The following is a 27,353-nucleotide window of genomic DNA, read 5'->3' on the forward strand; positions in this document are numbered from 1 at the left end:
GACGCTGACTTCTTCCCAGAGTTGTTGCGATCACTTCCTGTTGCAATGGTGGTAGTTATAGATCTCTCGGCCAACAATGGTGGAAGGTGGTGTTGGAGTTGTAAGGCAGAGACGTGCTTCTTCTTGGTGCTGGTGGTGCCGATCATGTTAACCATGCAAGGTGACTGCTCGTCCAAGATCATCAGGGTGTCGAGGTGAGGCGCCGGTGTAGCTTTGGCCTGTATCATGAAGTCCATTCCAAGGACAATATTGAAATCATCTATGTGGACAACAGAGAGGTCAATCTCTCCATCCCAGGTACCGAGTTGTAGCATTACTCGGCGGGCCATGCCTTCAATAGGTTTGGCACCTGTGTTAACTGCTTTGAGCCAGCCAGACCCTTTGGAAATGGCCAAGTTTAGTCTCTTGGCCTCTACAATGGATATGAAGTTGTGAGTGGCCCCTGTGTCAACTAGGGCCCTAGTTGACCTCCCGCCAATGGTTACATCAACATACCTCAGTCCTCTTTTGACTGAGGAGGGTTGTTTAGAGGTAGCCCCTTTCTTCTTCATGGCATTGAAAAGTTGGAGGGCGCCCACTCTTGGCGCTTGGGTACTCCGTTCCCCATCACTCTGCTCATCATCACTTAGCTTGGCAATGAGGGCATTCAACTTTGCTCGCTTTGGGCAATTCCTGGTGAAGTGCTCCTCCCCACAAATGTAGCAAGTGGGAGGACGGCTTGGTCTCCCTTGATATCTGTTGTTGTAGTAGCTTTGACTTCCTTGTGGCTGCTTCTCCTTGTGGTGCTCGACTGGTTTGTGGTTGAAGGGTGGCTTCTCTTTCAGGGGACTGGGTTGTCTGTCTCCCCCACTCAAATGTGTGGTACACGGGCTGGCTGGTCTACTTCCTTCGTCATCCGGCAATCTTTGTTCACTAAGTTGTTCGACCACGGCCATGGCGGAGGCAAGGTCCTGAACATTGCGTCGTTGGAGCTCGAGCTCGGCCCAGGGCTTTAGACCATCCATGAAGTTGAACAATAAGTCATTGTCTGACATATCGGTGACTTCTAATGTGAGGGCTGAAAACTCTTTGACATAGTCATGGAGGGAGTCGCCGTGATTGAGAGTCTTCATCTTGCGATGAGTGAGGTAGAACTGTCTCTTCAGCTATCTTTTAAAGTCATCCCAAGTACAGATAACACACGTACCACGTTCTATATCAACACACCTTCTGCGCCACCACAACATAGCGACATCAGTCAAATACATAGTAGCAGTACGTACCTGAGTCATTTCATCAGTCACATTGGCGGCGGCAAGGTACTGTTCCATTTTCCACAGAAAGTTGTCAAGCTCTCTTGCATTGCGGGTTCCCGAATAGGGGGTTGGCTCCCTAATCTTGATGTGGGAGGGAGTATGTGTAAAGGAAATGCTGGTTGGATTAGCGATGGCCCTCTTCAGGATTGCACATTCTGCTTTAAGCTCCTCTAATTGAGCTTGGGTGTCGGAGGAGGAACATGCGGCGGACTTCATTGAGGCCCACTCCGCTCTCATTTCATCCAGTTGGGCTTGGACGGCCATTGATGTGGAGGTGCTTCTTCTCCACGTTGCCCACTCATTCTTCATCTCATCAAGCTGGGCTTGAAAACTATCAAGCTTGTCTTGGACCTGCGAGTTGGAGGAGCTTGCTTCTTGTTGGTGCGTAGTGCTGCAGATTTGCTTGAGCGTGCCATTGATTATGTCTCGGACCTCGTCCACGACTCCACTCAAGCGACATTCAATCTCGACCAATGTGTTGTCCATGGCTTTCATGTTTTGATGCAGCTCGTCTATCGAGTCTCGCATCTCACCTACGGTGGCTTCACAACGTAGCATGTGCAACTCAACGGCTGCATGCTTGTTGGAAGATTTCTCACGTTTGCTGGGCTTCGGTTCCTTGTCCTTGCCGATGTCATCGGTGGGCACATCATCGGTCTCATGGGCTGTGGAGAGTCCATGCTCGATCTCCACCACGATGTCCTTGTTATGCTTCATGCTATCACTCACGTCGCGGGCCGAATTCCTTAAGAGGAGCTCCTGCTCTGATACCAACTGTCATGGGGATAAATGTTGGGGCCCCGTGCGGCACTCGGAAGGGGCGAGTAAGCCTACGCAACAAAGCAAACACACACAAAAAGGAAACAAGATGGAATGCGAATTAGCAAAAAGCTATTTGTATTGCAATAATCAGTGGCAAGCACAAGCACACAGTACAGTGTCGAGGGCATCTCGTGCTTAACCTTTACACGCTTATGAACTCACTCGACTACCTACCTCCCCTCCAAGAGTACGTTAAGCTTTTGGGGGAGTGACAATAAGAGACATCAAAAAGGTGAAAAAGAATACTACAGTATTACAATAGTGCCATTGGCAATCCCCCATACAAAAGTACATGTATAGACCACCCATGGCACACACTTGGACGCTGGAGTGGCGGCTGTAGGCATGGTGATTGGCACTTGAAGGCGCGGCGAAGAGGACACTTGTTACACCATGGCAGTTCGGGACACACCTCTATCCGAACTCAAGACTTCACCTCGTTCACCACTCCAGCACTTCGCCTCCAGGATGCCGAACTGAACAAACGTACCATGCCTGACACCGAGGAAGTCCGTATCCAGGGGCGGCGCACCTGACTGACTTGGGATCTGACGCTTGACAGCCGCACTTCAAACGGCCACCTGCCACCGCCATCTCTAGTTACAGAGACGACTTCGACAAGGAGCAGTGGCGGTTCTGTCCTAGCAGAGGGGATGACACCCAAACTGGCAGAAGCACATAAGTAATCATACCCGACCTGACAGAAGCCTCGGAGTGAGTGCGCGAAGTGGTTATAAAAGGCTCTCTACCCCCCAAGAACAAGGTATGTGAACTTTGCGCCATCTGGTTTTATCTTGCCTTTGAGAGAATACTAACTTGAGTTTCGGAGCAATCTCACCGGGTTCCCCCCCGGAGTTCCCTCATCTTCTCCGTTTCAAGTTCCCTGTAGCTTCGTTCAGAGGCAAGGCCGTCGACAGCTAGGACCAGCCGGATTGCGCACCATCAAGTACCAATAACGTCCTATGCTGGATCTGTTGCTCTACCGATTTCTTAGAATGCAGTAGCCCTTTGAATTGTAGAGCTTCGAGAATCTGCTTCAGCGTCTCCAGATCCTTGGCTGGTTCATCGATTCCCCACATCTTCAATTGTTTCTTGATTTATCCATATAGAGAGCTCGCCTGCTTTGGCTCCGGAAAGAAATCCTGTGCATCAAAAAAACTCTTACTTTCCTAGGGTGCTTTCCATGTGGATGCGGATTGGCATCGGCTCGGAGATATTGATTGCTCGTGTTTCGGTTTTCTGAGGCAGAGCAGCATTATCTCTTGCTGCATTGCTTATGACGTTGCTTCCAAAATTCGTTTGGCAAGGCTATTTCATCTGGAAGTTGTTTCCGTCTACAAAACGATTCTGAAGCAGATCCCTTGGCACCCTGGACTCTAAAGCAGATCTCCTTAGTTCAGGCTGCTCAGCTTTCTTGAGAGGTTCACGGCCGGAGTCCGGCAGCACCTCGTAGCCCATAGCCGTGCGATGACGCTGGGCGAACAATGCTGCTTATCATTATTATCGGCAATCGCTGCTTCTCTAGAGTTTACGCTGCATTCATTGAGTCGCAACGAAAATTACTGCATTCATTCGAATCTCCCTCGGCTATAGTTTTCCCTTTCCATCAAAACTAGTTCTACTATCCAGAGAAAGCCTCGGTAGTTCAAAGGATTGTAAACCTTCCTTGAAATTGAACACCGGAAGTGGAAGAGGCATTTTCACCGGAGTTGAAATTTCCGGCACTGGAGAATGGATTGTCAAAAGTTCGGATTGTCGCATTTTAAAGTTCGGAGACTAAATCGTCATTCCAGCCAAAAGTATAGGTACTGATCGAAAATTTTTCCTAGTAAATTAATGTAATAAATACAAAAGTTTCTCTTAAAAATTTTTAATCATAAAAACCTTTCCTATAGTTTTACTTTAGCAAAAACCTCCCCTTTATTTTTTAAAACTTTAATAAATACCTCCCTTCCGTCAAAATATCTATTTTACCGTTTTACGAATTAATATATATCTGTTTTCATTAAAATAACCAGCAACTCCATAATCCGCTCGCTCTTCTATAACCCTTCTCGATCGGTATGGCTCTCCGATCCGATAGCGATCAATTTCTTCCCACTATGTCAACGATTAACATCGAAGGCCAAGACACTCCATTTCCCATGCCTTTCTAGCTTTGGCTCCAGCAGTTCAAGTACATCACCTTCTGAAGAGACTCGTCGGCTTGTTGACGCCTATCGTCTCCGCTATCACCCCCGAGCAAATGTCCAGCGTCTGAACCAAGAATGCCAGAGAAAGGCCGAGATCTGGACAATTTTCCGGTGGAAGAGAGGCCCTTATTAGCTGATTTTTGAGGCCCGAGACCGGAGTTCCATTTGAAACCCTGGTCAGTATGGCCTTGCACCATGGCAACACTGGCTGCCATCCGAACTCTGCTTATATAATTCATCCTCTTGCCCTTATCGCTTTTCCGTCAAGGTCGTCGGGTTTCCGATAAATGATAGTGAAAAATAAATAAATAAAAGGTTCTTATTATATTCTCAGAGTTGCTTTCTTACTTAATTAAACTACGGTGCGGTGTAGAAAACTAAGCAGGAAGGAAGATAAGGAGACGTAATATATAGTTGGGAAAGAAGTGCATAGTATTAGCGGTTTTATCAATCCGAAAACCAAAAGCAGTTTTCAAAAGGGTGGTTTTCTCATTATTGGTGGCGGAGTGGATCTCACCCCAGTACCATAGTTGGACGACTGATAGTTCAGATGGCCGGAGGTGTAGCTCGAATTCAATCGCCACCGTTGTGTGTTTTAGTCGAGGAAAGAGAAATGATGAAGTGATATTCCGTGTTGGTGGGGAGAGAGAGAATCAGAGGGAAATTAAAAAAGAGGAAGGTTCGAGGGGGGAGCGCATTGCCATTTTACCGCTCTGCGTTTGAGGGAGAAGATGAATAATGTTCCATCATATTTGAAAAACTAAATCTTAATAAATTATGGTTCTAATTTAATAGAAAAGTGGAGAAAATAAAGGGGAATTCGATATAGAAGTGAATGAGAGGATAAAACATATATTGAGCTAGTAAAGAAGAGGAGTTAGGTTGTAATAAAAAATGAAAGACAATTTTCGGGTGAGAGAGAGAACCCAATGGAAAGGGAGAGGAATGAAGAGAGGGTGCCAAGATGGCAAATTAGGAGTGGTGGGAACGGAGAAAGGAGAGAGTCAAGGAGAATGCAGGGTTGGGGTAATTGAGCAAGGAGCGGCATAGTGACGTGGACCGTCTTGCACATTACTATTTAGACCTTTATTAAGATTAGGGATGTTCATGGTTTGGTTAACTAAGTTGTGGGATTTTTTTCGAACCAAACCAGTATCACTGGTTTTTGGAAAACCAAAAATGAAATCAAATTGAAACCAATCGATTAATCAATTGATCAGTTCAGCTCTTCGATTTTTTAGTTTTTTTGAAATTTTAATATATACTATAAATAAATATATAATTATATAATATAAATATTAGAAATATATGAAAAGCGTATATATGCATAATGCATATATATGCCAATTGATTCGATTAATCAAATTTTTTGGTTTAGTTTTATCGATTCAGCTTGGTTCGATTTTTGATGATCACCCATAATTTAGATAGGGCCTAGATTAGTTGAGTGGTGTAGGATTCCAGCTCAAGACTCCCTTGAAAGTAGGGGTGCAAGTTGGGCGGGCTGGGCTGGGTTTTAGCTCAACCCAGACCCAACCCTAAGAATTGGACCTAAAGCCTGAGCCTGAGGTCAAGCCCAAATTATTCAACCCAAACGTAACCCACACTAAAAATTTAGGCACTCGAGTTATGCCCAAGCCCGGGCCATATTTGAATTGGTTAATCAGCCCAAAGGCCAAAACCCCAGCTTAAAATTTAATCAGCCTAATGAGTTTTTACTCGTTTTGGGTTTCCTTAATTAATGTTGCCAACTTGCCATAATAAGTTTTCACTAGCTTTGGACTTTTGGCAGTTTGGCCTTTAGGTTTCCTTAATTAATCTTGCCAACTTGCCATAATAAGTTTTCACTAGCTTTGGACTTTTGGCAGTTTGGCCTTTAGGTTTCCTTAATTAATGTTGCCAACTTGCCATAATGGCATTCGAATTAAAAGAATTTGAAACGTTAAAGTCTCATAGACACAGAGTTAAAGAGGGAAATCATGTTTAGAAAAAGAAACTTAAGAAACAAATTAATGACTTTGAGTAATGGCATTGGCAATTAACACATGACACCTAATATTAAATTAATAATTTACTAATTCAACAACTACCATTAAACCAACATAATAAGTAATAACATATTAACATATGATTCATTGATTCCGCTATATACTAAGCTTGGGTTACCCAAGACCTCAACCCGAGCCCAATCCAAAAAAATAAAAACCTGCCTTTTCAAGCCCAGGCCCAGGCTCGGGTTAAGCCCGCCCAAGTTGCACTCCTACTTGAAAGTTGAAATGAATAAAATATAAAAATGGTCATTACCAAGCCCTAATTTGCTAAACTCAATATCCGGAATATATCATTATTTTCTCAAGGAAAAAGAGAATCGACTTGAACCCCCAAAATTGAGAATGTAGTACAGGAAGAACGAAAAGTTATGGGTTCAAATTCTTTATAAATTATATACATGCAAGTGGTTAAAACTCAAAACATAAAAACTAAAATAGCACCAAAGTTTATACCAGATTTGATATCATTTCTTCTTCTCAAACACTGAAAAGTCTAGAAGCTACAAGCTATCAGATTCTTCAACCATTCATATCAACAGTAATACACTCCCGTGGAGATATTGCTAGAGCACTCATTTTTTTACATTCCCATCCTTCATCGAATTGCAATTCCTTCTCCCTAAATTATTACTAGAAAAGATCCTCTTCATAACTCATCTTCCTCAAAGTATAGTTTTGCCATCCCACACTTCATCAAACGCTCTATACATAAGCACAAACAAATGATCAAATCCTGGTTGGACATAGGGGACCGTCTCCATACAAGCATCCGTCTTTTGATGTACTTCATAGTGGCCAAAAAACAAAGTATGCATAATCACATCTATAACATTGTAATCCGAAAGTAACGCATTATATACATAACTTAGGCTCTCACATAACTCGTAGACAAGGATGCCAATTACTGAGGCTTATGGGAAAAACGAGATCTTGATGAACAATGCCATGGCAACTTGCAAAGCAAATGATGCAACCACCACCAGCATAAGATCATTCCCCTGTATATAAGACTTGAGATTCAGAGCAACAAAGGTAGCTGATGCCGCAGCAGTGAGAATTATGATTATCCATCTGATTAACTCCACTGGAATTATCAATAGAAACTGAAAATCAAATAAATAATGCATTAGACATCTTTCAAATAAAAGGCTCCAAAAAAAAAAAAAAAAACAAAGAATCATGGGGCAGCTCTACAAGTTGTTTTTCATGACTAAGAAAACAGAAATGAAACATAGGTAGACAGTCTGACACGTGATAAGGGAGGTGTTTGCATTGGCAAAATGGCAAGAAAATTGACATCCATAATTGATTACCCTGGTGGATGTCATATGCCAGACATTAGTAGTGCAAAACAATATCTTTGCATTTTGCAATATATAGAGTTCGGTTATTCAATGGATTGATTTTCCCAGAGTTCCTGCTGGTTATTTTAAATGGCAGCCACCAGTCACCAATAGATGTGCTTCATTTTTTTCATATATACCATAGATGTGGTTCATTAATAATTAGATTATACATTTACATCATGTCTGAATATTGTAGAAAAGCAAATTCCATCACTTAAAAATTTTCAGAAAACAAATAGAATTCAGATGATGCATGTGTGTGTATGTGTTAAGGATTGAAGCATTCCTAAGTCTTAATTTTCCAATTTCTAAATTTCCCCATACGGATCCAAAGTTAGTACATTATAACGCAACCAGTATGAAACATAAAATCCCCGATCCACCTGCCATTTGCCTTCGACACATGCTGGGTTTTTGATGGGGGGGGGGGGGGTGTTGAGTCCTCTGAGTAATCCAAATGAAACAGAGAGTTAAAGTAAAAAGAGATGGCAACTTACAGAGGTGGGAATAAAGATGAAGAGGGAATATCCCCACATGCACCAGAAGTGTAAAAGGCTTGCATTTGATCCAAGATACTGAAGCAAGAAGTAAAATGCTACTGGCACCACGAGTGCATAACCATACAGCACACATGCAGCCAAGTTGACATAACTGACATCAAAGCTCCATGAAGTGCTATTACTACTCCGTTTTTGCATCAGGTAAGTGGCACAATTTCCAAGTGAGGCAAGCAAAAAAACCAATGTGGTGGAGATCCAAACCATCCCATAACTGAATAGTCACCATAATTTGCACCATGATTGCAATAAACTTGTATTAGAACTAGTAACACGGGGGAAAGAAAATGATATGCAGGTACTCTAAACTTTGAACTAAAAAAAGTTCCTTGAAAACGTTCGCTAGTTATACATTAAGAAGAAAAAGATCAAGTCTTTGTCATGCACATAGAAATGTGATGGGAGTGAACAAGGGGATTTCTGTGACAAAAGACAATTGGATGTTGTCCCCATTCATTTGTTTAGATGGAAAAAAAAAATTATGACTAGACTAGATAACTAGAAATGACCAGTCCTTGGATGGTCCAGACAGTCTCCAGGCTAGACCATCTCAAAAGGGAGGTCAAAATTCCGATGGCTGTGCAGCACACAGATGAAGCCTTGATCCAATGGCCAATTTACTAGTTTACTTCCTGTCTACATTTAAAGTGCTAGTAAAAGTGGCAAACCAGCTAGAGAAGATTACGATGGCTTCCTATGGGAACTTGGGGATACCAAGAAGGATCACCTAGTGAAGTGGGAGGTGGTGTCTAGGAGTAGGGATGAAGGGGGCCTAGGGTTGGGGAATATCAAATTAAGGAATGCAGCTTTGTTGGGGAAATGGCTTTGGAACAAGATAGATTTTGGTATAGAATGATTGTGAGCATACATGGATTGGCAGACAATGGTTGGGATGCACGTCTTGACCCTAAGGTTTCTCGTTGTTCTCCCTGGAAAGCTATTCATGGTATTTTGCCTTCTATGCTTCCCTCAAACATGATGCCTGTGCAGGAAACAAAGTGCTGTTTTGGGAGGATATCTGGTTCGGAGAGAGTTCCCTTAAAAGATAGGTTCATTTCAGAAAACAAAAGAAAAGTGATCTCTTCGGTCCTTACAAATAACTCATGGGATCTGGGCTTAAGGAGAGGGTTAAGGGAGTAAAAAATGGGGCTGGTTGATGAACTTGTCACTCTTTTAGGGATAGTCTACTTGGATCAATCTTGCTTGGATAACAAAATTTAGAAACCTTCCCCTTCTGGTTATTCTCACCTGATCTTTATTTAATGTCCTTTAGTCCTCTAACAATCTAGGGACTTTTCCAACAAAGGAGGTTTGGTGTAGCCCTATACTTCCAAAGATCAGGGCTTTCTGCTAGGAAGTGATATTCTAGAAAATAAATACCTTGGATCTGCTGCAAAGAAAAAGGCCAAACATTTGCCTTTTTCATTCCATGTTTGTAGTCTCTACTTGGGTTCTGGTGAGATGACCATACATCTATTAATCTCTTGTCCTTTTGTGTTCTTTATTTGGTATTGGTTCTCTTCTCTCTTTGGTTGCAAGTGGACCCCTCCCCCGAGTGTTGTGGGCCTCTTTGACCCAAAATTTTTCAAGCAATCCAAGAAGCGCAGAAAGGTCATGTGGAGATCTACAAAAGCAACTGTGCTTTGATCAGTTTGGGAGGAAAGAAACAAGAAGATTTTTAAGAGTATAGATGTAAGGAGGAAATTGTAGGAGTAATCATTGAGGTTATTCACTGGTTGAAAACAATTGGTGTTTAAAGATGTCTCAGATGAAAGACATATACAGGAATTGGGGTGTTTGGTAGATGCTTCTTTTTTCAAGCAAGTATACAGGAACTATGCTCTGCACCAACACAACGAAGGGTGAAGTTGAACTTTGATGGGAGCTCTATAGGCAATCCAAACCCTTCAGGTATGGAGGGTGTGTTCAGAGCTGGAGAAGGTAGAGTAATTGCTATATATTCGAGCCCAATAGGAGTGGGAAATTCTCTGAGAGTGGAGGTCATGGCTTTGCTTCAAGGGGTAAGATACACCAAACAGTTAGGGATACACCATGTAAAGAGACTAGGCCGAATGGGCCCTAACAGCCTTTCGTGTGATATCCTTTATTTTATCTTTTATTTTATGTTGATGGACCTCACTTAATGGGCCTGTTATTTGTTTTTATTTTATTTTCTTTATGTAACTGCCAAGCTGGCCACCCACTTAAGGGTATACTTGTCATCATCAATTTTTTAGAGATTAATAAATTAGGTTTAGAGGAGAAGGGTGATTAATTCGACTTCTTCTCTTACCTCTTCTCTTCGCCATCTTCCTCTCTTATACAGTTATTCAGATCTGTTCTAGTCTGCTAATCACTAAGTTTAATCTTGATATTAGAGGACTGATTTACATCTTGGTATCAGAGCAAGTTCAGTTCCTCTTCCTTCTTTTTTTTTTTTTGTTCCTGTACACTCTAAAATCAAGAGAGTGTATGGAGAGATAGGTTCTCTATAGTATAGAGAATCACTTGCCTAGTTGGTAGAAGGGTTTGGAGAGTTTAGTTCTGGCCAGATTTTGCCAAGAAGTGATGCTGTTTTGCTGCTGCCCAAAACCCTAGCCGACTAGAGATTTTCGAGGTTTCTAGGAAAGGTGAAGCTTGGGTGTGGCGCTCTATGCTTGGAAGGTGTCTTGTGACTGCTAAAGGAGGGTGGTTCAGGTTTGGAAGAGTTTGGGTTAGTCTGGTGGGTGCGGCAGTGTCTTCTCTCTTCCTTCCATCTACTGGACAGAGCAAAACCCTAGTTTTTCAAGCACCCAAGTTCTGGTTTGACTTCAAATAAGTTTACATAGTCAAAATTTTCTGTTCTTTGATTTTCGTTTGATTAATGGAGGCATACGGAAGTGAGTTCAAGCAGGTGCTAGTTTCTGGACCTGCTTCAATAGATTCCATTTTGACTGGTGTTACCACAATTAAGCTAGATGGGACGAACTATCTTTCTTGGGCACGGTCTATAAAAATCTATATTTGTAGTAGAGGAAAACCCGGGTATCTCATAGGCAGCAAGGTGAAACCCGAAGAGACAGACCCTGAATTTGAAAGATGGATGCAAGAGAACTATACTGTTATAGGATGGTTAGTCAACTTTATGTAACCCCATTAAAGCCAGCACTATCTCTGGATGTCTTTGGCTAAGGAGATAATGGGACAGTGTAACTGAGACCTATTCATAGAAACTGAATGTAGCCAGAGCATACAAATTGAAAAGTGATGTGAAGAACCTGAGACAAGGGGAGAAGAGTGTGGCAATCTACTACTCTATACTAAAATCCCTATGGCAAGAAATTGATGTTATGGAGACGGTGGTGTGGGAGAGTAAAAAGGATGCTGAAATGTATAGAAAGCTAGTGGAGAGAAATAGGATGTTTAGGTTTCTCACTGGACTCAACCTTGAGTTTGATGTTATCAGACAGAACATTTTGGCTAGGGATGAGGTTACTCTTTCACAGGCATATGCTATGATAAGTAGCGAGGAGAGTAGGCGGCAGGTGCAGTTGCAAAGTCCATCTACAAAACATTTTGCACATGCGGGAATGAAACCGAAGGGCCCTACTGAGAAAAGAGAGCAGATGTGTGAATATTGCAAGAAACCACGACATACAAAGGACACCTGCTGGAAGCTTCATCCTGAACTTCTTCCTGATAGGTTTAAGAACAATAATAACCCTAAGAAGGGTAGTCAAGTGGGAAAATCCAAGACTGCTAATGCTGCTACAGTGCCTGAAGGGGGAAGTAAGGAAAGCGAAGAAAAATCAACTATCGAGCAGTTGGCCGCAATGAAGCTGGATTTTGAGAAGTATGGGAGGCTCCTAAATCACCTGGAAGCTATGGTTTCTTCAACTCACCCTTCCAAGAGTACATCATCTTCATCGGCTTTTGCTCACTCAGGTACTTGTGCTTCTGCGAATCATCCTTCAGCTTCAGGTAATCATAAAATCCCTTGGATTATTGATTCTGGTGCATCAGACCATATGACCAGCCTATCTAACCTGTTTTGCTCATATCACCTCCTCTCTGGGAAAGAGAAAATATCCTTTGTCGATGGGTCCCTTGTCCCCATCTCTCGTAAAGGTGATATAAAGACCTCTAACACCCCATTCTTATCTTTTGTTCTTCATGTCCCTAAGCTTAACACAAACCTCTTATCTGTTAGTAGCTTAACAAAGTCAATGAATTGCAACATAACTTTCTTTCCCACTCATTGTGTTTTTCAGGACCTGTAGTCTCGGAGGATGATTGGGAGTGGCCATGAGGCGAACAAAATATACTTGCTGGACACACCAGATCAAGCTTTGGGACCACCTCATGGAGTTGACTTAGAGTCAGTCGTGTCAAGAGTCTGTTAACAAAATTTTATTATGTCATTTTCGGTTTGGTCACTTGTCCTTTTATGCTTTGAGTCATCTGTTCCCAGATATGTTTAAAGGAGTGTCTTTATCGAGTCTTCATTGTGAATCATGTGAGCTGGTAAAAGATCGTTTTCTCCTTTCCATATTGTTCACTCTGATGTTTGGGGGCCATATCACATGCCAACCATGGGGGGTTACAGGTACTTTATCCTTTTTATTGATGATTATTCACGTTACACTTGGATTTATCTCATGAAATCTAAGGATCAAGTACCAGCTTTTGTGAAAATTTTTCATGAACTCATCCTCACCCATTTTAATACCCGTATCAAAATATTCCGCTCTGACAATGCTAAAGAGTATTTTGAGAGAACCCTCTCCACCTATCTTGAAACTTTTTGGGTTATTCAAAGTTCTTGTTCCTACACTCCACAACAAAACGGGGTGGCGGAAAGAAAGAATAGGCATGTGGTTGAGGTTGTCAGATCCCTTTTATTTGCATTCCATGTTCCTATAAAATTTTGGGGAGATGTTGTTCTTACTGCTACCTTTCTGATCAACCGTATGCCCTCCCGGGGTCCTTGGCTTTAAAACCCCTTTTAGTCTTCTCTTCCCGGATGAGGATCTCTTTTCTCTTTCTCTCCGTGTGTTTGGGTGTACTTGCTATGTGCATATTCATAGTCACCAAAGGCACAAGTTTGAACCTAAGGCTCACAAGTGTGTGTTTCTAGGATATGCTTCCACACAAAAGGGTTATTGTTGTTTTGATCCAGTTCATGGCACCTGCTTTGTATCTTGGGATGTCACCTTTGCAGAGTTGACTCCCTTCTTTAGTATTCCTCCTAAGGGGGAGAAATCTGATGAGTACTTTGCTATGTCTCCAGTTGTTCCTCTTCCCATCCCTTGTGAGTCCGATCATGGGGTGTCCACCTCTTCCACTGGACCTACCCCTGATGTCCCTGCTCCCCCTCCTGCTCCCCCTTCTGCTCCTGCTCTCCAAAGGTGGTACCAAAGGCAGAGATTCAGACATGTGCAGGTTGTTTCCACTCCTTCAGAAGAGCATCTTGCCACTCCCATCATTCCTGAGAAAACAAGTCAGCCCTCTACTGACCCATCTCAGACTGTTCCAGACCTTGACCTTCCTATTACTCTTCGCAAGGGCAAGCAGAAGTGTACAGCCCATTGTATCTCTAAACACTTATCTTACAGCCTTCTCTCCCCTTCCTACTACTCTTTTCTTGCCTCTGTTTCTTCCCATGTGATACCCAGGTCTATACCGGAAGCTTTATCTCAAGCTAAATGGAGGGAAGTTATGATGACTGAACTTGATGCATTGCATAAAAATCGTACCTGGGATATTGTGACTTGCCGGAAAGGAACCAGTGGGTTGTAAATGGGTGTTTACTATTAAATATCACTTTGATGGCTCTGTTGAGAGGTTTAAGGCTCAGTTGGTTGCTAAGGGTTACACCCAAATGTATGGCATTGACTATCTTGAGACATTTGCTCTTGTAGCTAAGATGACTTCAGTCAAGGTTTTACTTTCTCTAGCAGCTACTTTTGACTGGCCCCTACACCAGTTCGGTGTTAAAAATGCCTTCTTGAATGGAGAACTGCATGAAGAGGTATATATGTCTCTACCTCCAGGAGTGTATGGGAAAGAAATGAAAGGCAAGGTGTGTAAACTACACAAATCTATTTATGGTCTCAAACAATCTCCTCGGGCTTGGCTCGAGAGATTCGGGCTGCTCTTGTCTCTTTTGGCTACATTCAAACACAATCTGATCATACACTGTTTTTTAAGAGAAATGACTCTCCGGTGACTTTGATTGTTTATGTTGATGATATTATGGTCACGGGTAATGACATTGAAGAGGCCAATAAACTAAAAGCATTTCTCAACTTTGAATTTGAAATAAAAGATTTGGAAAATCTTCGGTATTTCCTAGGCATTGAAGTTGCTCGATCTAAGGATGGTATATTCATATCTCAGTGCAAATATGTCCTTGGTCTTCTTGCTGAAACTGGTAAACTTTGAGCTAAACCCATTTCCACTCCCATTGATCCTAATCATAAGCTTTCTACCACAAATGGTGAACTTTTGCCTAATAAGGGAGTGTTTCAGAGATTGCTTGGGAAGTTGTTATACCTTTGCATGACTCGGCCAGATATTTCCTATGCAGTCAGTGTTATCAGTCAGTTATGCATTCTACCAAAGATACTCATCTAGCTGCTGCAGAAAGGGTTCTGTGCTACTTGAAAGGTACTCCAGGGAAAGGTATTCTATTTGCTAAGCATGGTCACATGAAGCTGGAAGCCTTTACTGATGCAGATTGGGCAGGATGTATTGATGACAGAAGGTCCACCTCTGGTTATTGTGCTTTGGTTGCTCGGAATATTGTGTCTTGGAGGAGTAAGAAACAATCAGTAGTTGCTAGATCCTCAATTGAAGCAGAATACAGGGCAATGGTTCATGGTGTGTCAGAATTACTATGGCTACGATCCCTTCTAGAGGAATTGAGGGTGGACTACAAGAAACCAATGATGCTCTATTGTGACAACCAAGCTGCTATCAACATTGCACATAATCCTGTTCAACATGACAGAACTAAGCACATTGAGGTTGATAGGCATTTCATAAAGGAAAGAGTCTCTTCAAGAGAAGTTTGCTTAACATTTATCACATCAGAAGAGCAATTGGCTGATATCTTGACCAAGGGAGTTCCTAGGGGGAAATTGACACACTATATAAGCAAGCTGGGCATGATTGACATCCATGCTCAGCTTGAGGGGGAGTGTAAAGAGACTAGGCCAAATGGGCCCTAACAGCCTTTCGTGTGATATCCTTTATTTTATCTTTTATTTTATGTTGATGGGCCTCACTTAATGGGCTTGTTATTTGTTCTTATTTTATTTTCTTTATGTAACTACCAGCCTGGCCGCCCACTTAAGGGTATACTTGTCATCATCAATTTTTTAGAGATTAATAAAATAGGGTTAGAGGAGAAGGGTGATTAATTCGACTTCTTCTTCTCTTACTTCTTCTCTTCGCCATCTTCCTCTCTTATACAATTATTCAGATTTGTTTTATTCTGCTAATCACTAAGTTTAATCTTGATATTAGAGGACTGATTTACATCTCACCAAATTGAAATAGAAGGGGATTCTAAATTGGTAATTGGATGGATGCAATCAAGATGTCTAGGAGCCTAGATACATAGACAATCGATAAAGGGAAATTTTCAGCTTAACAAGGGAGATGGGTGCTTTTTTTAAGTGGACAAGAAGATCAACTAATGGACTAGCAGATACTTTAGAATCCCCTTGGTAATTGAAGAAGGTTCTAACCACTACAATAAGGTATTTTCTATAGGATGACCTTTGTTTGTGTGAGATTTCAAAACTCTCTGCAATCAAGGCTCAATAAAGTCATGATCTATCTACTACCTATGCATACAATATATTAACATGCATATAAACCTTTTTTTTTCTATAGTATGTTCACTACATACAATTGTCTTTTGTAATACATTGTACATTATAGTATGATATAGCATCTAATGTGCATACTATATCATGATCTAGTGTATCAATATACTATGGAAAGGGTCTACTCTCAATTTTGGAAAGGGAGTCTTCTTGGATCAAAATTCTGTGGATAGTAGAGTTTGGTCTCCCTTCCCTGATGGTCTCTTCTCATGTACCTCCTTCAACATCCTTACCCATTCAGACCCTTTGGGAGAAAGTTTCCCGGTGAAAGAAATCTGGTGTAAGTCAATCCCTCCCAAAGTGCAAACCTTTTGTTGGGAAGTGTTCCTTGGATGGATCAATACCTATGACATGATACAGAAAAGAAGGCCAGCTAAGTGCCTATCTCTTCATGTTTGTATCCTTTGTTTGGCTAGTGGTGAGACCCTTCCTCATTTACCGATTTCCTGCTCTTTTGTGTCTTGCATTTAGGATTACTTTTTCTCACTCTTTGATTGCAGATGGGACCACCCACAAGATGATGTTAGCTTATTCAGCTCTAATTTTCTGCAGCAACACAAGAAAGGGCAGAATGCTTATGGAAGGCAACAAGGGCAGCTATAATTGGGACCATTTGGGAAGAAAGGAAGCAGAGGATTTTCAATGAGAAGAGCAGATTTGGAGAGGAAGTAATTGAAACAATAAAAATCAGATCTGTCCACTGGGTAAAAACTGTTGATACCTTCAAAGACATTTCAAAGGAAATGGAAGCAAGTGGCACAAATGGAAACACATAAAGAAATTATGAAGTTGGATTGGAAACCACTAGAGCCAAATAGATTCAAGCTGAATTTTGATGGAAGCTCCCTAGGAAGCCCTGGAAGGGCAGAATAGGGGGAGTTTTCAGAAATCATCATGTAGATGTTGTGGCTTTATTCTCAGAACCAATTGGGTTTGGAGACTCAGTTCAGGCAGAGACAATGGCACTCTAACAAGGCCTGAAATTAGCAGAACAATTAGAAGCAAGAGAATTGGAAGTGGAAGGGGACTCACTTTTGGTCATCTCTTGGGCTAAGCAAGCAAAAGCAACATCATGGAAATATAGACATGTATTTAGGGAGATCGACATTCTTGCTAAGAGTCTTAACGCTACATTTGGGTTGGTTAAAAGGACAGCAAATGGAATGGCAGATACTCTAGCAAAACAAGGAGTTGATAGACCTACTTTATTTTGGGCAAAACTGTAACTGGCTGTATCAAAACAGAGGGGTGTTTATCTCTGTAATATGGGAGTTTTTTATAAAGAGATGTACTCTGGAAGCAGAGTATTAAAGTAACTATAATATGCATTTTTAATTAATGAATAAATTCTACTTTACTGATAAAAAATATACTATAGCTCTATGGCCCTCTTTGAGGCTGTTTTTTTTTCTCCTAGCCACTTCCTTCTGGTCCAGTCGTTTTTCCTTTCTTCCCTTTCTTCTGGACACTAACTTTGAATCCCTTCTTACATTCTTGTTATTTTCAATCATTAATAATGACCAAGAATATTGTAACATTTTTGTTGGTCAGCAACATTAATCAAATTTTCTTATTAATATTGCATAAAGTAAAAGTAAGGCATCATTCCAAAGGTTTGAAATGAAGGCAACCAATTTAACATCAGGTTGGCATGTCTACAGAACAGAGAACAGAATACAGTTTTACAAACTAAACGCAAGGGATGATGCTCCCCAAGCTGGATCCTTGCTTGTTACTCCTCATTTACTATGAGCATCTGTAAGCTTGTCAGACTATTTGCTGACCTTGGACACCCCCCCCCCGTTTGCAATGCCCCCCTCCCATGTGGTGGGATGTGAATATAACAACTTGATAAAACTAAATATTACATTAACATTATATGATTAAATTACCAATAACAAACAATGTATGATTTAACTTGTAACAACCATGACCACCTTGATCATCCATGTTGTTACTTGGCATTGCCCACTCATCCCTATGCTAACGCTTTGGGTTCACTACCTAAGCAAATAAGCAATGACCTAAACTTTGCTCCGGAGATACTTTCACTCCACTAATGAAAAGTTGGATTATAAAATAAACAAAGTTCAAAGTATCAAAACCACATAGTATCAGAAAGGCTTTTCAAAGACATCATAATACGCTTTGGATATGCAGGGATATGGTGGAAAAAAATTAAGATACAGATGGATACATTGGGAAACTCAAATAAATATCTAACACTAAATACAAGTTTTAAATGACTATAAATAAGTCATATACACATAAAAAACACATACTTCAATGGTTTATAGACTTTATATGGAGTGTGAACTATTAGGACATTTGGTAAATGCTAAAAAAAGATGGAAGAACAAAAATATGCATGTAGAAGAGTATATCTTAATTCTCAGAAAATCAATATAATTTATTTTAATATTTATAAATATATAAAATTTACTAATCAAATTTTAGTATTTATTGACAAACATCCACTAAGAAGAGAATTTAAGATTCAAAATTCATGTAACTATGACAAGTAATTGGAGCATGGTGTAGTGGTGGATTTGTTGCCTTTCAACCTAAAGACCAAGGTTCAAATCTTCCTACTTGTAGTTTTTATACCAAAAGATTATTAGCCATACCAACGACTAGCAAAGCTGATACACACTCCTTCCATTCCTCAACAATTTCTATTTTTGGGTTTTCATTGTCCTATAATTTGTCTATTGCAGAAATAAATAAACTGAATTTTATCAGTTTTCCACATTAGCCCATACCAAGGATTTAGGGACCTTTTTCCCCTACATTTTAAGGCCAAAGAATGGGAAGGCACTATTGAAAAGCCAAAATGGATAAATGAGTAGTCAATGAATTAATAGTTCTCTTTTTAAATTGTAATTCTTTACAAAGAGGACAGTCTTTATGGGATAGAGGAAGTCACATTTTTGAAGTTCCAATAAAAATTTCATCTTCCCTAGTGTTTCCCTGAAACTGGATCCTTTCAAAGTTTCCCGGTTTTTAAGATTAAAAGTTATCTCGTAATTGAATTTGCAAACTTTGCAGGGGAACAACAATAAGACAAGCAAGAGACATCCAAGTTTCTTCCTTACAGTTTACCAACATCTTTTTTTTCAATTATGTAACATAACACGTTTCTTTTTCTCTAGAAACTTCCAGTATTTCCATAAGTAGCCAGATTTGGCATTTATTAATCAGCAAAATACTTTATCTTTCTTTGACTGGTAATGTGGTGTCTATGCTTTAATTTCTTATGTACTCCCTATTTGGTCTAGATCAGCTCATCAGCTAAAAATCAAAATGCAAATAGCCTCCTTCAGTAAGGTCATAATTTGGTGTAGAACTAAGATAATACCATAAAGACTTTCTCTCCAAGGAAATTTTTATGCATTTGAAATTTAAACAAGTTTAACCAAATAACAATAATATCTATTTCTTTCAATATAGTCTTGGATAAGGAAATTCAGTACTCACAGATCAGGATTAGCCTCAATCTTGTCAAAAAAATTTCCACTGGTGGGATTCAATGAACTGATAATTCTATCAACAACAATATCAGTATCCACATTAAAATATTGCTTGTATGACGAGATGCTAAGCACTCCCTTCCAATTGTTTGTTGCTGGTTGTTCATCTCCACCTATGCAGACATAAAGGTCATTATGAATACGGAAGAATTATGGAAAATATATTGGACCAATCAGTGACTGCAATAAATTGCAAATGCATGTCCCTTATCATATCATAGTTAGACTATCTATACTTTTGTGAAGATGCTGGCAAAGAAAGAAAAAAATGCAAAGATAATGAACATGAGGAAAACAATAACTGCAGTAAAAAATCGTCAAGGAATCAGGATATGAAAGACAAATTAAGGGGACCATAATGTAGGTGCCCAGACTGCAAAGATTCAAGGAACCGCAATAGATCAATCCCATCTTTTAGAAACTAGGGGGTTTTAGGGGAATTTTTTAAAGCTGTTTTAATAAGATTAAGAGGGACCTTGATTATGGGGGATGTTGAACCAAACATGGTTTTCACCAAAGTTCGATAGGACAATGTAAAGAGAGGAGTTTCTCTCTTGAGAGAAGGGTGTGAAGATTGAAAATTGATGGAAATTGAAAGGAGATTTATTAAGGATGAATTCAGTTTCTTATTTGATAATGAATGATGGGTTTTCTTGAAGACTTTTTATGGTCCCATTGAAAGAGAAGAGAAAAAGAGAGAGAAAGATCAGAACCTATGATTTACTCCTATTTGTTCAAATTGAACTACATAACCATTACATAAAAACATATTCAATGTAATAACGCAGAAGTGAAGCAACATGTGGATTGCACCAATCTGCATCAAGCACTGAACAATTCAAGCATGCAAAACTTTCAATTTGTTTATTTATGTCCTAGTTGCATTACTTCATGTAGCCAGTGTAATGTTAACCATCTTGTATTCCTAGTCCTAAGAGATCAGTTCTTCACCTCATAAAGGCCTCTTTATGTAGCTAGTGTGATGTTAACCATCTTGTATTCGTAGTCCTAAGAAGGGGTTGGTTTTATATTTTAGTCATGGTTCATTCTATTATAGGATTAGGGATTAGATATTAGTTGGATTTTTGTTGCTTCTTTAATGGAAATTCTGCTATTTGAGATCCTACTTTCTAGAACTAAGGCTTAAAGTATTTGAAGGGTCTTTGTTTATGCTTATTTTAGAAGTTGATAGACCATTATTGATTTACAAACAACAAAAATAGGATTTAAAAAGTGATAAGCCATTACAAAGGTGTAAAGCACATAAGAATTTACCAAAAAAATAATACCAATAAAGTAATCTACAAAAAAAAAATAATAAAAGAGACATGTTCAAAAAAAAGGCACATGCAGACCTTTTGAAAAGCTATGTGCCTAGGTTCAGGCAAGGTGCATGCCTTAAAATATACCTTGCCTATGTAGTAAAGCATGCCTTATGCCTTGCCTATGCACCTAGGCATGCCTATCAAAACAAGATGTTTTCATCATGACCTCACTTTTATGGTCATAAGAGTTAAAATCGTATTGAGTATTATTCCGTTTGCAATTTGTTGGGGATTTTTGCAGGGACAAAAATAGAAAACATTTTTTAATGGAAAACAAAGAAACAATAGAATACTTGTGGCTGATATTTGTTTGTTGTTATTGAATTGGCCAATGGGGAATCCTGATTTTAAAGATATGGGTAGATCATCTTCTGGAACCAACTTTTATCCCCTTTAGATTATTTGTTTAAGATGTTTAGTTTTGGTGTTTTTCTTCTCCTTTGTATGTAAACAATGGTTCTTAGAGTGAAGTCACTTCACCTTGATTTGTAGTTATTTTATTATTATTATTAATAAAAGTTTCACTTTATCATTGAAAAAAAAAAACATTGATTTTAGGAGAGGTAGTCACAGGGATTTAACAAGAAAAGCATGGAGACAAGAATTTGGATCCAAGGTCTTAAAGAAAGAAGAATGAGTGAAGCAACCAAACTCTACCATCCCTGACGGCAGACTAATGAAAAACATCTTTTAGGGAGTTGATAAGACTCATAATCACCTCTTCACTCTCATGATCACAGATGCCTCTTCTAAAGTGGAAATCCCAAGAGATTTTAGATGCAGATAAGGAAGCTAGCTCTGAAATCAGTCCAATTTCGCAAAGGTAATGGAACAGCCAAGTATAATAAGAGCAGAGTGTTATTTTCCCATTACAAGTCTTACCAACTGAACCTTGACCTTTGAGAAGGGGTCAGACCTGACATTCTATTAAGCTATGAATTCTATGATAATATGTTCCAACATCAACAAGTAATAAATAAATAAGATGTCACACTTGTGCACAGTCATAAAGTAACATATTTCTTCACAATGTATGAAATCCATGAACTTTATTTTCCTACATCAAATGGTAAAAAATAAAAACATAAGAGATTTACACTTGCAGCACAGTCACAAAGTTACAAGCATCATGTTTAAAGCTTAGTCTACTTTTTTTTTTTTTATCAATAAAGCTCAGTCTACTTAAATGTATAAGGTGCGTGCAAGTGGTAGAGATACTCAAAAAGGATGGGGGTTGATTACTGGGATACATAGGCTAAGCTTTCCCTACGTCTACTGCAGGGCCTGCAGATGATATATATCAGCTGTTTGATTTATCCCCTAAATTAAATATTGTTGTAAATGCTCAAAATATACCCAAAGTCCATGATAGCAGAAGTAGATATGGATTAGGTGATTCAAAAATGTTGCTCATGCAATATCCACAGATGGCAAGTTTCTCTTCACAGCTTGTAAATGTTGGATTGCAGACGGCAAAGAAAAAATTTAGGCTAACTTAATCAAAATAATGATCAATCAGTAGCGGACTTGGTAAGGTTTTGTTTCAGGAAAAGTTGCAGAAGAACTTTACTATTGGCACATTAAACTCTAAATTTTTATTATTGTATTGTTCTAATGTACCTGTATCTGAGATAAAATTAACTTAACCATTATTGTCTTATTCCAATACACCTGTATCTGAGATAATATTAGCTTAACCTATGATTTTTTATTAAGCTTCCAAAATAATGGAAATAAGTAAACAATAGGATACTATTTGCTAGTAACATACCATTTGGGCTATCATCTAGAGCTTGATACCCATGCCCTCTATCAGCTCTGTTGGCAGGAGGAAATATTTGCAACTTTGCTTCAGGAACTACATAACAGTTGAAAAAGAAAAACAAAAAGGTAACATAAACTGTGTGATTCAAGCATAGTACAAAAGAGAGGGGAAAAAAGAAAGAACAAACTATTTCAAAAGGTAAAAACAATTAGAGGTTTTAATCTAGTACCCTCGTGGTTGGTTGGCTTTTTCTCTTCATTGACTACAGCCTGCGCACAAGGAAAAATAAGAACAGAAAGGGGAAAACAATAAAAATATAAAAAGGAATGTGTACATATTACAGCTCACCAACTAGATAGAATCAGTATAATCCATAAATAAAATTACATGGTTTACAGAAATGATAGCAACATTTTTTTTATATTTTTATCAGCAACAAAGAAACATTAATATTATTAATCTAAACAGAAATATAAATCATTACAACAGGTCTGAAAGCAATCAGGCATTCCCTCCCCCACAAAAATTTACAACCATGCCCCAATCAAACATTCTAAACATCCTTTACTTTACAATTGAGCCCAGAAATGCTAGCTCCTAGTTGCCCCTTGTTTAGCAAGAAAATCAGCCAAATCATCAACTGATCTATTAACCAATTGTATTGTTAGCCATCTGTTCCTTGAAGCTATCTGAATCTTTTGATCTCATTACTATAGATCCAAAATTTGCTACCATCCTTCAACCTACTTATCACAAATTTTTGAGTCTCCTCCAATTACAAGTCTTTCCACTCCCAATTTCATTGCTTTATGGACCCCAAAAACTACTATCATCAGTTCTGCCCCAACTTAGTTTCCTTCACCTATTGGTCCAGAATATATTGCAAGTATAATTCCATTTTCATCCCTTAACGCACATCATATTCCAGAAGGTCCAAGATTACCAATACTACTCCCATCAAAATTCAACTTCAAGAAACCCCTCTCTGGTGAAAACCAGTTTCTTATCACATCCAGCTTTTTATATGATGATCCTGCCACTGGGCCCCCAACTTCTAATAATTTCATTCATTGTATAGTCTGAAAATATATCCATAGTCTTCAACCAATGTGCCACCCTCACTTTAATATTTTCTATTATTGCCTCCTTGCTTCTCTTATTGTCCTCAAATATTTGAGTGTTCCTTTCCTCCCTCTGTAAACCACAGCTCCACTCTTGTTCTTTTTCTCTTTTACTTACTCTCTATATCTTATCATATAAAACTATAACCTTCTTTAGCTGCTAATTTGATGTGAAATTGCTTTATTAAATATTTGTTCTTTTTTTTTCTGAAAGAAAGTGAAGTATGGTATTAGATGAAAACAAAGAACAAGACATGTACAACAAGTTTCTGTACCCAGGGCTTACAAAAGCTAACCATACAGCATTACGATCCCAAACCCTGATTTAAAAAAAAAAAAAAAAGATTCCCATGTACAAAAAAGGAATCATATTCTGTTTTCATAAACAGCTTATGAATAGCTAGCCATGAAAACAACTTTTTTTTTATCAACGCCATGAAAACAACTTTCCAAAATCCTTCTGAACTAAAGAGTCAGTGGAGCTGCTTTTACCCTTAAAAATCCTAGCTTTCCTTTCCTGCCACAAAAACCAAAAAACCACAGCTGGGACCAGATTCCAAACCAGCCTTCCCTTTCTGGACAGCCCTTCTACCCTCCAACTTTTTAAGAATTCCAATAAACAGGTTCCAAAACATAGACCAAATTCATAAGAAAACTTGCAATGCAGCAGTAGATGGTCTACCAATTCCAGATGCCCATCACACACAGTACACAGTCAACTAAATCCAAATATCAACCCTCTTCTCACCAGGATAAAAAAAAGAAGAAGAAAAGAAAGCTACCTTTGTGGGAACATTCTTATTCCAAATGATGTTAACTGGGACTACCTGCTCCTCAGAACCCAAGAGGGCTTTGTAGAAAGATTTCATATGAAACTTTCCTGACCCTTCCCACCGCCATACTCTTCACCCATCTTTTCTTGAGTACTATACAGCAAGTGAAGCATTTCCGTCATGGCATCCAGCTCCACTCATTTAGATTTCTTCTAAACGAGGGTAACCACACCACCTCTCCTTCTTTCCTCTGTAAATAATCCATTACTCTAGCTTCTTTGTCGACAGGCAAATCAAGCAAAGCAGAGAAGGCTTCGGCCAGAGATCTGTCTCTACACCAAACATCCTTCCAAAATCTTACCCAAGATTCATCCCCTATCTTAAACCTTCCTCCTTTTAAAAACTGGGCATGAGCCTTTTCAATTCCCTTCCAGTTTCCACACTGAGCAACCATAAGATTGGTTTGGTGGATGCTGATAGGAAAAAAAAAGATTGGTTTGGTGAACCTGGGTCCCAACACAAATATCTAACGCCATATTTCGCCTGAACCACCCTCCTCCATAGGCCCCTTTGCTTGTCCCTAAATCTCCAAAACCGTTCTCCCAATAAGGCAACGTACATATCCTTTACTAATATTGGTTATATTAATGTCCATAGTTTTCAAGGTGCCAAGGAGAGCTAGGCGATGGATTTTTTCAAGTAAAAAGCACATATCCTCGGGTAGTTCCCTAGGCTCCGTAACCCTTTTTTTTATCAACAACTCAAAGAATTTTATAACCATATTTCCTTAATAATCATCATATTTATGAGAAAAAAAAAAAGAATAAAGAAAAGAAAGTTGAAAAAAAAAATATAGGGGCTGAACCCCTATTTTTGTTATAGGAAAAGAAGAAAATAAAATAAGGGAGGAGGAGGAGGAGGAGAAGAAGAAGAAGAAAAGAAGAAAATGTGCTGATTAGATGAAATTTTAAGTTCTTCCTTACTTATTGGTTCAGGTTTTGAAGTCTTTTAGGGTTCAATACAGCACTTAGCAATGTCTGTGTTGATTAAACCCTAACAAGTAAGAAAATAATAAAAATAAATTAGTGTATAAACACACAATGAATATTTTAGTTTAATAATGTCTATTTTATAATTATAATCTGAAAAAATTAAGAATATAAAAGTATTTTATAACACAATGTACGAAACGGCTTGGCGGTTATTTATCAAAAAAAAAGTCTTGGCGATTAGGTGAGCTGAGCCTCCAAGGGTGCCTTGTTGCCTATGTGTTTCCTTGACAGCTATGTTAATATCATTTTTGAAAGTACTGAAATTAATATAATTGAAATAATATTGTCCTAGATATTTTGGTTTCTCATCGCTTAGGTATTGCCTAGGCAACTAGGTGACTAGGCACCCCATTGCTGCATAGAATTGCCTAGGCTCATTAACAACTATGATTCAAGAAACAACAAATAATTTTATCAGGCACTGCAGCAATGGAACATCAAATAGCTTAGTGCAAAAGCTAATGCTAATTAATTGTCGTTTAAGCTACATATCTTTCCCTGCAAAAATGCTAGAAGACCTTTTACATCATCAACAATCTTACACTGTGCATGTCAGTTCGTAGATATACTGATTACAGCTTCCAGTTGCATTGCATTTTAAGAGCAAAACTTAATCTGTTTTGAAGCCGACCCCATATAATTGGGACAAGCCTTTGTTGAGTTGAGTATTTAATCTTCTTTATAATATCCAACAAGTGCTGTAAACATACATAGCAATTATTGACTCGGCCATTTCCAGGTATTTCTTCACCAAGAAAATACAAGAAATTTCCAAAATTAGATTTTTTTTTACATGATGGAAAATTAAGTTGACTTAAAGCTTTCTTTAAGGACTCATCAGATGCTAAACTAGTCTCGAAGTTTAGCTTTAGTCGCTCTTCCAAAACGCCCAAGTAACCAATTAACGAAATTACAATTTCCTTTTGTAATTCAATTCGATGTACCGAGAATTTAATATAGGAATAGCCGAAATGGAAACTGAACTTACTATATCGATTTTACAATGTGGATAAATATGCAACCCCTTAATGCATTAAAAAATAAAATCCATAATATAAATTAAGAAGGATATAACTGGTCAGTGGTTACATGGAAATATCAAATAGCCAATCATCAATAACCGCCAAGAGAAAGATGGATTCATCGGTTGAAACCGAGGAAATCCCATTGCTCTCGACATTGAATATCAAGAAAATTATATGTTGATAGTTAACCGATACAAACCTAAAACCCAGGGCAACTTTGTGAGAAAATACAGAGGAGAAGGAGAGATAGAAATACTTACAGGAACTGAACCTAGCAAGTGACTGGAAGGAAGGCTGGTGAAAGATTCGTCCATGGCGGATGATCAAAAGGAGAAGGTCGCTCTTAGCATGCAACAAGAAAAACGTAATCTCGGCTTCAGATCGCCACTGATTCCGAAACCGCGAAACCTGCCCTACTACATTCACTTTTCGTTCTGCTAAAGTAACAAGGGAGAAAAAAGATTGAGTTCAATAGGGACCTCGTGTCTCTGTTCTCCGCGTCAGGATCTGCTGCTCACAGCAGTGTGTAGAACGGGCTAAGTATCCAATCACGAGTGAACACGCCGGTCTGTGACTCGCGAGCAGCAGATCTGGAGACTGGAGTTTTGTTCTAAACCGGTCGAAG

At 39.2% G+C, this 27,353-nt stretch overlaps 1 protein-coding gene across 1 annotated transcript; it reads right to left on the reverse strand.

Moving 5' to 3' along the window:
* Positions 1-6,795: 6,795 nt before the first annotated feature.
* Positions 6,796-27,342, reverse strand: LOC148868787 (uncharacterized). Its single transcript, XM_088969261.1, has 6 exons — positions 26,989-27,342; positions 22,987-23,026; positions 22,764-22,850; positions 19,615-19,780; positions 8,204-8,477; positions 6,796-7,463 (listed from the first exon to the last, which is right to left on the reverse strand). Exons 1-6 carry the CDS (start codon positions 27,040-27,042, stop codon positions 7,272-7,274), a joined length of 813 nt encoding a protein of 270 aa, XP_088825387.1. The 5' UTR covers positions 27,043-27,342; the 3' UTR covers positions 6,796-7,271.
* Between the last annotated feature and the right edge of the window lie 11 nt (positions 27,343-27,353).

This window comes from Nelumbo lutea, chromosome 2 (genome assembly GCF_056320005.1).
Source record: "Nelumbo lutea isolate HS-2025 chromosome 2, American lotus-T2T, whole genome shotgun sequence".
Classification (NCBI taxonomy): Eukaryota; Viridiplantae; Streptophyta; class Magnoliopsida; order Proteales; family Nelumbonaceae; genus Nelumbo; species Nelumbo lutea.